The sequence below is a fragment of the Ictalurus furcatus genome, chromosome 2 (genome assembly GCF_023375685.1).
Source record: "Ictalurus furcatus strain D&B chromosome 2, Billie_1.0, whole genome shotgun sequence".
Classification (NCBI taxonomy): domain Eukaryota; kingdom Metazoa; phylum Chordata; class Actinopteri; order Siluriformes; family Ictaluridae; genus Ictalurus; species Ictalurus furcatus.
In genome coordinates this window covers 2,557,260-2,570,450 of record NC_071256.1, presented here as the reverse complement: position 1 = coordinate 2,570,450, position 13,191 = coordinate 2,557,260, and the positions used below count along the sequence as shown (strand labels likewise).

The 13,191-nt window shown below is 42.4% G+C and overlaps 1 protein-coding gene across 1 annotated transcript; it reads right to left on the bottom strand.

Annotated features, from left to right (window-relative positions):
* Positions 1-8,199: 8,199 nt before the first annotated feature.
* Positions 8,200-13,171, bottom strand: LOC128618723 (tripartite motif-containing protein 16-like). Its single transcript, XM_053642525.1, has 6 exons — positions 12,117-13,171; positions 11,492-11,587; positions 11,095-11,337; positions 10,704-10,893; positions 10,079-10,138; positions 8,200-9,485 (listed from the first exon to the last, which is right to left on the bottom strand). Exons 1-6 carry the CDS (start codon positions 12,885-12,887, stop codon positions 8,938-8,940), a joined length of 1,908 nt encoding a protein of 635 aa, XP_053498500.1. The 5' UTR covers positions 12,888-13,171; the 3' UTR covers positions 8,200-8,937.
* Positions 13,172-13,191: the final 20 nt, after the last annotated feature.

The following is a 13,191-nucleotide window of genomic DNA, read 5'->3' as shown; positions in this document are numbered from 1 at the left end:
CACACCACACATATAAGAGACTGTTCAAACACTTATTCTTTGTGAAGTATGTGTTAAGTTACATTTTGTTTCCGTCGTTACCAAGCCTTAATTCCTTGTTTGTTGATCCTGGTTTTGACTTTGTTCTTGTTTTCGAGCTTGTCTTTTTGCCTTGTCTTGTTTGGACTGTTTGCTTAATTGCCTGACCTCTGACTGTCTTTATTTTTTGATTTCTGCCTGATCCTTTGGACTTGTACTTCTTGTATTAAACTAAATATCCTGCACTTCCTTCCATCTCTGCCTCAATACATGACAGAATACTTCATCTATAACATGGAAGCGGCAGCAAAGCGAAGGAGACATCATGCAAGGTAATAAGGAACACCCTACTGAGACTCAACTCTATCAAGCATCATCAATGGGTTGCCATGGATCCCCCAGAGCCATACGACGGATTTTTCGGCTACCCTGAGTATTTTCTTTTTGACTGCCAATTACATTTTTTGAGCCTGGCGCACCCCAAGCCTGAACAGAGGCTCTGGCTGGGGTTCATACTCACCCGCCTCATTGGCCAAGCCCGCCAGTGGGAGGAGCGTCTGGCCTGTACAGAATCCAAGGGTCTTCACGATGTAACTCAGTTGGTGGGACTATTGATAAAGGAGTTTGGGTGTCCAGAATACACACCAAACCTACAAGACAACCTCCTCCCCAGAGCTCCAGTCTGAGACCCACGAAGTGGGTCCAGCCAGAGGTCAACATGATGACCTGATCTCCAGCGCTCCAACCTGAGACCCACGAGATAGTCTCAGCTCCCGAGCACCCGTTGGAGGTCAACATGGCGACCTTCTCCCCAGAGCCCCAGCATGAGACCCATGAGGTTGTCTCATCTCCAGAGCTCCAGCATAAAGTCAAGTTCCTGTCCGAGGTCCGGGAGACGGCCTCTCAGGCCAGGTTCCTGTCCGAGGTCGGGCAGACGGCCTCTCAGGCCAGGTTCCTGTCCGAGGTCGGGCAGACGGCCTCTCAACCAAGGTTCCTGTCCGAGGTCGGGGAGACGGCCTCTCAAGCAAGGTTCCTGTCCGAGGTTGACAACCAACCAGGCTCTGTTCACGCCTGAAGCCGACGTCAAGACCCACCAGGTTCTGCTCATGCCAGAGTCTGTTGACATGGCAAACCAAGTATTACTCAAGCCTGAAACCAACATCACGTACCAGGTTCTGCTCATGTCAGAGTCTGTTGACACGATGAACCAAGTTCTCCTCACACCTGAAACCGATGTCACGACCAACCAGGTTCTGCTCACGCCTGAAGCCGACGTCACAACCAACCAGGTTCCGCTCACGCCAGAGTCTGCAGACATGGACAACCAAGTTCTCCTCATGCCTGAAACCGACGTCACGACCAACCAAGTTCTACCCATGCCCGAGTCTGCTGACATGGACAACCAAGTTCTGCTCACGCCCGAGTCTGCTGACACGGACAAAGATCTGCTCACGACCGAGTCTGTTGACACAACCATCCATGTTCAGCCTGCAGAGGCGATGGAGGATGACGCTCCACCTTCCTGCTCCGCTGAGAATGTCGCTCCGCTTTCCTGTTCCGCTGAGAACGTCGCTCCGCTGAGAACGTCGCTCTGCTTTCCTGCTCCGCTGAGGATGGTGCTCAGTCTCTTGGTTCAGCTGACATTTTGCCCAAAGGGCCAGGACCGCCAGGGGAGGGGAACGTATTCTGGCAGTTTTTTTGGGGGGGGGTCTTTTGGGTCTTCAGTGACATTGACTTTGTTTACTTTCTACATGTACTTTTGGTATGGTTTTTGTCCTGTCTCCGCCCCTGTCTTGTCATTAGTTGTTTCCCGTAGGTGTGACATCATTGTTTTCAGCTGTCTTGTGTTTCACCACTGATTACGTTTGTCATTTAAACCACTCATGTCTCTTTGTACCTTGTGTAGTATGGAGTGTTATCTCCTTACCCTGCATTTATTTCTCGTTTCTCGTTTCTGATTCTAGCCTTGCCCAGATTATTCCTCTTTGTAGATCGCCTGACCCATTGCCTGTTATTTTGACCATGCTACTGTCTCATGATTTGGATTTGTCTGCCTGACCCTCTCAAATAAAAGTCTTTAACTGCACTTGCATCCATCCTCACTTTCATAACGTTTAATACATTACAGGCTGGAAGGGTAGGTAAACAAGGCACAGCCCAAAACAAACTATTTGCATAATAATCACATGTAAACAAAGGCAACACAATAATGATGATAATAACAATATTGATGATGATGACTAAACTAGATCACATGTGGATAAACTTTAGGGTTATATTTTCCATGTGTCATTTTGGCTAAGTTTAAAAAAAAAAAAAGATTAATCAAATTAATAAACGTAGGGTTAATTATTAAACTGATATTCATACCCAACCATATTTTAATGAAACAACAGAAACATATTTGAATGAACCAGTAGTGATGTGACTACATATAGATTCCTCAATGTAGCTTGGTCTATGACAAATGTCACGTATCGAGGCTGAGGCAGAAGCAAGTGCAGAGAATGACATTTATTTAAACAAACGTACTACGAAACAAAGACACTAAGACAACTTGGTATAACACTGTGGCATGAAACAAAACAGAGACATAAACGACAAGAGTCTAGGACAACGAAAGACCAGCAAACAGTGCAGACAATGACTATATACACACACACACACACACACACACACACACGAGTGCTCATTAACAAAACGTGAATCAGGTGCAGGTGGTCATGTGACAGCTAGTGCAGTGCAGTGGCTGATGGGAACTGGAGTCCAGAGTTTCTTGATACATGACAGAACCCTCCCCTAAGGGCGCTACTCCCGGAGCGCCCAAAATGATACTTCCTCCATCTGGTGGTCCTGGCCCCCTGGGCAAAATGTCCCCAGCAAAACCAGGAGGCTGAGCGGCTTCCACAACGGCACAGGGAGGCAGAGATACTTCCTCGGCAGTACATGAAAGCGGGGCGACGTCCTCGCCAGAGCTTGAAAGCGGGGCGACGTCCTCGTCAGTGCAGGGAAGCAGAGCGACGTCCTCGGCGGAGCTGGACAGCGGAGCGACGTCCTCGGCGGAGCTGGACAGCGGAGCGACGTCCTCGGTGGAGCAGAGAGGCTGAGCGACGACCTCAGCCGAGCAGGGAGGCAGAGCGACGTCCTCGGCGGAGCTGGACAGCGGAGCGACGACCCCAGCCGAGCAGGGAGGCAGAGCGACAACCCCAGCCGAGCAGGGAGGCAGAGCGACGACCCCAGCCAAGCAGGGAGGCTGAGCGACGTCCACAGCCGAACAGGGAGGCTGAGCGACCACCTCAATTGAACAGGAAGACTGAGTGACGTCCACAGTTGAACAGGAAGGCTGAGCGACGTCCACAGCTGACCAGGGAGGCAGAGCGACTTTGTGGTAGCTGAACAGTGGGGACTCCTTGAGTCCGGTAGGAGATGGAGCGACGTCTCTCACGGAACGTGGAGGCAGAGCGATGTCCTCCACTGAACATGAAGGCTGAGCGAGAGCCATAATAGGGGAGAGAGGGTGGGAGTTGGTGTCAGCCCCGACCACAGACTCCCCCTCCTGTCGGCGTGGCATGGCGTACTCCTTTGTGAACATTGCCAGTGGTGACCTGGTGCATGGTCTGTCCCGCCGCGGCAGCCAGAGCATGCGGTCATTCTGAGCGAGTAGTTCATCTGTCCTTCTACCCTGCTCCAATAGTCCTCTATACCACTCCTCATATGCTGCAAACCAGGCGTCCATCTTGGTGATCTGCTGCTTCTGATAATGGGTCTTTTGTTCTGTCATGTATTGAGGTTGAGGCAGAAGCAAGTGCAGAGAATGACATTTATTTAAACAAACGTATTACGAAACAAAGCCACTAAGACAACTTGGTATAACACTGTGGCATGAAACAAAACACCGAGACATAAACGACAAGAGTCTAGGACAACGAAAGACAAGCAAACAGTGCAGACAATGACTATATATACACACGAGTGCTCATTAACAAAACGTGAATCAGGTGCAGGTGGTCATGTGACAGCTAGTGCAGTGCAGTGGCTGATGGGAACTGAAGTCCAGAGTTTCTTGATACATGACAACAAATGACAGAATACAGTCTTATTTTACAGATGTTTGGGGTTATATTTTATAAAAATAAAGGATTATACAGTTTTCCAGTAACTTCATACATACTTATTACAGTCCACATTACTCATTTAAATTTACCACCATGGTAAAGTAAAAGAACACGTTAAATCTTTTAGTCAGGGTTTAGACTTTACCAGTACTGAAACAGCGTTGATTAAAGTAGTAAATTACCGACTATTGGCCTCTGATCAAAGTTCAGTCTTTTTGCATTCGTTGCTTGATTTAAGTGCAGCTTAAACTACCATAAACCACAATCTTCTAGTCTTGCTCCACAGAACCTTAGCAGAATTTTGGCCTATTAGGATCCATCATGTCTGCTTTAATAATAATAATAATAATAATAATAATAATAATAAAAGTGCAGGTTCATTACTAGTACCTGAAATAATGAAATGTATAACAAGGAGCAGATCTGGATGTGGATAGCTTAAAGACTTGCGCTTTCAAAAAAAAAAAAAAAAGTCTTAATACTCATCATTCTGCTTGAATACATCACCTGAATACTGTAGCTTTGCCCCCTAAAACTGCTTCTGTAATCATAAAGATTAAAGTCTTGTGTACAGAATGTTCCCAGTGAGCATGCTATGTGTGGAACTGTTTGCCTCGTCTCTATAAAACTAAATACTGTAATGATTTCGAATCCCTCCATCCAGGATAAACCAGAAAAACCTCCAGCAAACATGTTGAAAAAGTTTACTAGGTCTAATGGACCAAAATTGAACGTTTGGCCAACATTTGGTTGTAAGCCAACACTACACATCACCCTGAGAACAACATCCCTACAGTGAAGCATGGTGGTGGCAGCATCATGTGGGAAGTTATGCTTCATCAATTCAATTTACAAGTAATCATGAAAGAAAATGTAAATGTTTATTAGAATGTGATTTCATTTAAAATTCATACTGTTTAAAAATCAGTAAAATTTATGAAAAGTTAATGGTCAGCGATTATGGAGTAATTTCATTTTTAGATTTTTTTTGGATCAAATAACCTTACAGTTGATCCATGAGAGTGCAGCAAGAACCCAGCGTATAGAGGCTGAGTGAATGTGGTGTGAACTCTGAGTGGTGTGGAATATGATACTGATATGAACACACCATAACCGCTCCACTCCACCTCCCAGTAACAGCGTCCACACACACTCTCCTTACTCAACACCTGCCACAAGGAATCAAATCTCTCTGGATGATCAGAGTACTGCTGCTTTCTCTCACTGCGTAACACCGCTCTGTTCTTCTCAGACAGAATGAGGTAATAATTTACTGTGCTGGGATCCAGAGTCAGATCACAGAAATCTAAACACATGACAAATGTGAACACTTTAGATGTTACAGTTTTTTACGATCACTATGACAATTTTTTCAATACTTTTAACAATTTAACACACCAACACACCTACAACAGACAACTGGCAAAACGGTTAATTTCATGCTCAAGATCACACACTGTAAACTAAACTCCAACACTAATTTTCAAAATACAATAATACACTAACACAATAAACCACATCTACCAAAACACGAACACATGTTCTCTTCCAACAGGAACATTTAGTTAATCATAGCACAATGTCATAAAAACACTAACATCAGATGGAATTACAGAAACTGCATTATTTTATAAGTGTCAGGTCTGCCCTTATACAATAGACAGTATATTGTATTGATCATAGATTGTGCTTTGCACTGCAGTTTCTTTTGAAGCCTCTCTACATTTTGGTTTTGTTGGGTTTACTAAATGCATGCATTTTGTTTCCTTTGCTGCAGAAATTCAGTACAAAAAATGAATGACCCATCTCAGAGTAGCTTTATAGAATGTTCGGTTTATGAAAAAAAGAAGACAGAACTGCTGCAGAAAAGTCTCTATTTGCAACAGGACATTACTGCAAGATATGCAATATAACTGCTGTTTATTGTGTGAAAATACAAAATATACAGAGGGAAAAAGCCACAGAATAATAATAAAAAAAGAAAAAAGCCATCTTCTAATCTGCCATACAGGCATATGGTCATTGTACAGTAATACATGGTAAAATGACTGTATTTACACTTTGCAGTAGGAGGAGCCCTTATACAATATCATACCTGTCGGTTTCTTGAAAAATCCGGACAATGGATCCCACTGTGTCCCCTGGCTGAGATTTGGTTGTACTCGTTCACCAGCCTCTCTGTATGATAGCCCGTGGTTTATGACATGGTCTATGATAGTAGCTCTTATTTCATCAGGTACCCTAGCTCTGGCCCTTCTCTGAGCGCCACCACGCATTCTAACTCCTCTCTCTCTACCTTGTCCTCATCCAGGTATTCCTCACCCTTGCCCTTGTCCCACTCATCTCCCTTGTCCTACTCATCTCCCTTGTCCTGGTACTCGTCTTCCTCTGCCTTGTCCTGGTACTTGTCTTCCTCTCCCTCGTGCAGGCATTTTTCTTACTTTTTGTTGCTCTATATTGTTCCTTTTCCACACAAGATCAGCCCAAAGAGGTCCTCTTTTACTGTATACCATATGGTCATGCGATTGACAGAAGCTCAACACCTGAGTGTGCTTCCTAGCTGGGAATCAGACGTGATTGATCTATTTGCCCAACTTCAATCAGCTGTTTCTCAGTAGCAATGGAATAAAATACAGGGGGATATATACATGTTTCAATTCACAGTATGAACAGCTGTTCACTTTGACTTTATCCTATAAGTTAGGTTTAGAACATGATGTTATCTGTTCTGACATACAGTGTGAAAGCATTTGTACATTTGGTAGTACAAATCCACTGTTTCGGTCTTGGTTGAGCTTGTGTGTAAAAGAAGTTCAAGCATTTTAAATGTGCGTTAACTGTACGCGTTTTGTGTCAAAGCAACAAGAATTGTGTTAATTGTACAGCCTACACAGACGGATGTTGTGCTAACTGTGTTAAGAGTTTAGGAAAATTGTTCAAAGTATTGAAAAAATTGTCATAGCAATCGTAAACAACTGTAATAACAGCCTTTGAAATGACCTTCCTGGTTCTCTGTGTGTATGAGGAGGTGGTTTTGGAGGAGGAGCACAAAGACGGAGAGATTATAAACACTCCTCTGTTAACCATTTCTTCCTTCAGATTCAGTCCATCATTATATTAAAGACTAAACACTCTCAGACTGATTTCTGCGTGTCACAGAACTCCTACTCTACCCAACACACTTTATTTTATCAGTAATGACAGTAAAGACAGTAGACATTGATGTAGAGAGGAAAAGCCGTGCTCCTGGTCTCGTCTCTTAAAGCTGACGCGTATAAACACACAACAGTTTAACTAGAAAACGTGTTAAATTTCTTATTCTCATTAACCTATTACTCTAAAACAAGCGGCGAACTAGAAACCGATAAACATAGCTATGCTATGCTAGCTGACTAGCTGTTCTGTTTATCTCAGTTGGCATTAATTAAACCAATAACTACCTCATTTATATACATATTAAACACGCATATGGATACCTGACACCTGACATTTCAGGTTAAATCGTACCTTTGGGTCTTTCCTCGGTGTATAAATCCACTACGATGTCGCCTAATGTTGTTTCTAGCAGCACCGCCATTCTGTTTCAAAATTCAGACGGGACTGCGCATGCGCGGAACCAAAGCGCGTGTCCGATATAGCAGAGCGCGTAACCGACAAAGCAATGGATTTGTGTGTGCAGCTACTGTATGCTGCAGTAGGTTTTCTGTTTGTTCTGGGATAAATTAGCTTTGCATTTAACGTTTTTATTAAATTTTGATTACAAGGTACTCATTAAGGCAACACTTAGTGTAATAGTCATACCAAAACAAACAAAAAGGACACAAAAATAGACATTACACATGGATTTAACACATATTTAAATATATTTTTTATTTTTGTTATCCAAGAATCCATCCAACTGAATATATGCAGTATAAGTACAGTCATGATGATTCATATGTAAGATTAATGAGTAGACCAACATGGATTTTAACACAGTATTGAAGCAGAATATGACCGAAAACATTATCATTTTAAAAAGTAGACAAAGAGAACCAAATTAAACAAATGACGCAAAATATGGGGATGACTCTGAGAAATCCTGGAAAGCTTTATTTTGGTCTCCATGTTCGTTAATTACAGAAGATAATCAAGTTCTCAGAATTTTTACTGTCAGGGACTCATGTACATGTCTACATCATGTTCAGTGTCTACAAATGTCTTTATTATTTGCAAAAAATGACAATATTACTAACTAATTTAAACTAACATCCCCGCCACCATCAGCTCTCCCACTGTGTCAGACCAAAAACAGCCCTGAGTGCACATAGTTTAGATTAGGCAAATAACTGGATACAGATATTTTAATATAAATCATCATCATCATCATCACTTTCACAGACATCACTGCAAACTATACAGGTACCCATAATGCAACGTGTAACTAGGTGGCCATTTTGATTCCCTAGCTACATACCTACTGCACTGCTCCTGTCGCTCAAAATATTTCATTGAATTTCCTTTAAAAATTCTCTCCAATTTGATAAAGAGATTTGATTTATAGAGAGTTTAGGCATTTCACTTCACTAATTTCAGAAATCAGTAGAACTTTTATATGTCATTGGGAATACATTCAGATCTTACACTTTCATTTCCTTTATATGTGTAACTGATGATCCTAGGCCGAGTCGAAATGCAGCGTTTTAATCTTTAGTGTTTTTACTGATTTAATATGAACATTTATTTGACAGATGGGGATCAATGAGGAAATGTGCACGGAGTTTTATTTACTGACAAATTACTGACCATAAAACACCTCAAATCATTATTTTGTTGGATCACACAACCTCACAGTTGTTCCTGATTTAGAGATTAAACTCCAGTAAAGCCAGAACCCAGCGTATAGAGGCTGAGTGAACGTGGTGTGGACTCTGTGGAGGAGCTTCATCGTGTCAGAGACGCTGTAGAAGGACAGAGTTCCTGCACTGTGATCCACATACACTCCTATTCTGGAGGATGATGGAACTCTGAGATCAGTCTCAATGTTGTTGTGCCAGAAAAAGAGAGAAGAAGAAGAACACCACAGACTCCAGGACTGATTGTTGTATCCAAACCCACACTCATCACCCGATCCTTTCCTGCTGATGTCTTTATATGAGACTGATATGTACACACCATCACCGCTCCACTCCACCTCCCAGTAACAGCGTCCACACACACTCTCCTTACACAACACCTGAGTGTAGGAGTCAAATCTCTCTGGATGATCAGAGTACTGCTGCTTTCTCTCACTGCTTGTCACCGCTCTGTTCCTCTCAGACAGAATGAGGTAATAATTTACTGTGTTGGGATCCAGAGTCAGATCACAGAAATCTAAACACATGACAAATGTGAACATGTTAGATATTAATCACAGGATGTGTGTGTGTGTGTGTGTGTGTGTGTGTGTGTGTGTGAGAGTGTGTGCGAGAGTGTGTGTGATGTGGGTGTGTCAGTGAGTGCGTGAGTGTGTGACTGAGTGTGTGAGTGTAAGTGTGTGTGATGTGTGTGTGTGAGTGTGTGTGTGAGTGCATGAGTGTGTATGAGTGTATGTGCGTGTGTGTATATGAGTGTGTATGTGTGTGTGTGTATATGAGCATGTATGAGTGTGAGTGAGTGTGTGTGAGTGAGAGTGTATGTGTGTATGTGTGTATGAGTGTGTGTGTGTGAGTGTGTGTGAGTGTGTGTGTGTGTGAGTGAGAGTGTATGTGTGTATGAGTGTGTGTGTGTGTGTGTGTGTGTGAGAGAGTGTGTGTGAGTGTGTGTGAGTGTGTGTGTGTGAGTGCGTGTGTGTGTGTGTGTGTGAGTGTGAGTGTGTGTGTGTGTGTGTGTGTGAGAGAGAGAGTGTATATGGGTGTGTGACTGTGTGTGTGTGTGTGTGTGTGTGTGTGTGTGTGTGTGTGTGTGTGTGTGTGTTTTACACGTACACTGCAGAAAATCTTGTCTGCTCTTTGGTTCTGAGGGTAAAATGATCTGAACTGCTGCAGCTGTGGAGACACAGAAACAAAATGGAGAAGGAAAAATCAGGTGGTGTAAAAGACGGAAACAGTTTAAAGTGATCAGATTTGTGTCTGATGTTTAATCAGCGTTTTATTTTAGAAAACACATTCTCTAGCTGTGGGATTTAAATGAGATTTTTTCCTTCTGAATGACGGAGAAATAAACTTTATTAATAACATGAGCACGAGCAGAGAGCTGCTTTGGTAACTAATGACTACAGAATAAATGTTCTGACTGAATAAATGTTATTCATATGACTTATAAACTCTCTCTGTCTCTCTCTCTTTGTAGGAGTGTGTGAATAAATGTGTGTGTGTCCTCTGTGCTTTATTCATGGTAGAATAACTGAAAATAAAACAGAAGCTTTTACACTATTAAGACATGAATAAAAAGTGGAACTGTATAAAATCATCTTTCCAGTAGAGGGCAGCAATAACAGGAAGTTCATGTAATCATAGGAAATCATTTCTGGGTGTTTTGGGGAAATTTGATGTCTCTCTTTACCTTGCTGCAGAGAAAGTAAAGATTTCCCAGCAGGACAATTTCTCTCACCATGTTCAGGGATTCTGATGAATTCCTCCTGGCAGAATTCCTCAAGTCTCTTTTTCAGAGCAGAGAGAGATTCCCTCACTCCATCAAATGAGAGATGTTGATTGACAGTGATGCTGCGTGAGTCCTCACGGAGATCAGACTGAAAACCTGGTCTAATAATTTCAGGAGAGCGACGGCCAGAGACTAAAACCTGCGTACAGCAATTAGGCATAAAATTAGGAGAAGAAATTACAGCTACAATTACTTTAAAGTTTTTAAGTAAAATCTTACAGCAGGTTGTTTCCATATTAGAAAAGGTTCGAAGTGGAACAGTTTTAGACGTCTAAGAACCATAATTTATCCAATGACCCATAACCTGTATATTTCACCTGGAAATGTGGATGTAGTGTACCTTTATTTCCTGGAGGAAGTGGAGGTGATCGTGTGTGTGTGGAAGCTGCTCGATCTCAGTGACTCTCCCCTGAAGATCAGCGATCTCCTGCTCCAGTTGCTCCAGGAGTCGTTCAGCTCGACTCAGTTCAGCCTTCTCCTGAGCTCTGATCAGCTCCGTCACCTCCGAGCGCCTTTTCTCCATGGAGCCGATCATCTCAGTAAAGATCCTCTCACTGTCCTCCACTGCTGTCTGTGCACTGAGCTGTTAGAAGACACACACACACACACACACACACACACACACACACACACACACAAGCTCATCTATCATTCCGTCTCTTACTGGGCCTCTAAACGACTCGTTGTCCATGTTGTGTGTGTTTCTAGGAGCAGCTCTGTCTCTGCTCACTGCTCACCTTTATAGTGTTCACAGTCTGTTTCAGCTCCTGCACCTTCTTCTGCTTCTCCTGGATTCTCTGCTGGGATTTCATCTGCTCCTCCTTTAACTCACTCTGTGAACATTTAGTTGATTAGGTTTTTTATTTACTCCACTTCCTCTACATTCCTCTAATTCCTCCCATATAATCCTGTTAATGAAGTGCTTTTGTCTTTTTATTAGAGCGGCCTATTTAAAGCTGCAGGATGTAAGATTTCTACCATCCCTGGCAGAAAAATGCAACTGTAAACTACGTGCAGGAGAAATGTTTTGAAATGTGAGTTGCTTTACCCTGAGTCTGTCTATCTCTCTCTCTCTATCTATCTCTCTTTGTGGAATGTGTGTGTTGCCTCACCCAGTCAGCAGAAATGTTCACTTACCTGTCTGACGAGTTTATGACCATCACTGAGCAAGAAGAAATTCAACATTCTCTTAATGATGAAAAATTATATTTCAATAATCTTTTAAAAGATATTAAAATTCTTATGAATACACAAATGGAATTTTTTAAAAAAAACTACAAATAAAATTTTAACTAGGTTAAAACAACTGATTTTAGACATGAATAGAATTAATTGGTCCTAAAAACTGTCTCTAGTTCTCACCTGTTTTTCAGTTCTGTATGCTTTAACTGAGACGGTGTCGTGGCTTTTGTGTTCATCCGTCATACACAGGTAACAGATGAAGCTTTGGTCAGTACGACAGTAGATCTTCAACACTTCCTCATGCTCAGAGCAGATCTTCTCTTGTAGATTTCCAGAAGCTTCGACTAACTTGTGCTTTTTCAAAGCAAGAACTTCATAGTGAGGTTTCAGATGAGTTTCACAAAAGGAGGCCAGGCACATCAGACAGGACTTGACGGCTTTGTGTTTTCTCCCGGTGCAGAAATCACACTCCACATCTCCAGGTCCAGCGTAACAGTGAGCAGAAGAAGCAGCTTGGACTTCAGTCTTCTTCAGTTTCTCCACCACTTCAGCCAGCATGTTGTTTCTGCGTAGAACAGGCCTTGGAGTGAAAGTGTCTCTGCACTGAGGACAGCGATACACTCCGCTCTTATCTTCCTGATCCCAGCAGTCATTAATACACACCTTACAGAAACTGTGACCACAGGGGATCGTCACCGGATCCTTCAGTAGATCCAGACACACTGGACAGATGAACTGATCCTGATCTACTGAAATACTGGCCTCGGCCATTTTCCTGAACTCACAGAGACAGAGAGAGAGAGAGATAGACTGTACTGAACTCTGAGTTTCGTTTCCTTTGAAATGGACTTCCTGGTTCTCAGTGTGTATGGGGAGGTGGTTTTGGAGGAGGAGCATAAAGACAGGTATGGAAGTATAATAGTGCCAAATGTCCTCAAGGCATAATGGCATGTTGAATTACATAAACTGAATAAAAACATATCGCAATAACAATACTTGAATTTTTCTGTCCAGCAGTTTGACACAAACTGAAAAAAACCCCCAGCAATATCAGTGCTTGAATTAGTTTCCTCTGCAATTCACTGGGTGTGTATATTTTGATTGAAAACAAAATTAAAAATTCAGTGCACACATATTCACCTTCCTAAAATACAGTTCCAAAATATTCAGGTGTTAAAATACCATCTTCATTATTCATCAGGTAATATTTCAACACATTTATTTTTTTCAACCTCACAAATTCAGGCTGCAAAAA

What these genes read in the sequence shown, in the direction of transcription:
- LOC128618723 (XM_053642525.1), bottom strand. Translation starts at nt 12,887, where the DNA reads ATGCCATTATGCCTTGAGGACATTTGGCACTATTATACTTCCATACCT. An exon ending in AGACTGTGAACACTATAAAG is followed by an intron (nt 11,338 to 11,491) that starts GTGAGCAGTGAG and finishes GTCTTCTAACAG; the next exon opens with CTCAGTGCACAGACAGCAGT. An exon ending in CAGACAAGATTTTCTGCAGT is followed by an intron (nt 9,486 to 10,078) that starts GTACGTGTAAAA and finishes TCATGTGTTTAG; the next exon opens with ATTTCTGTGATCTGACTCTG.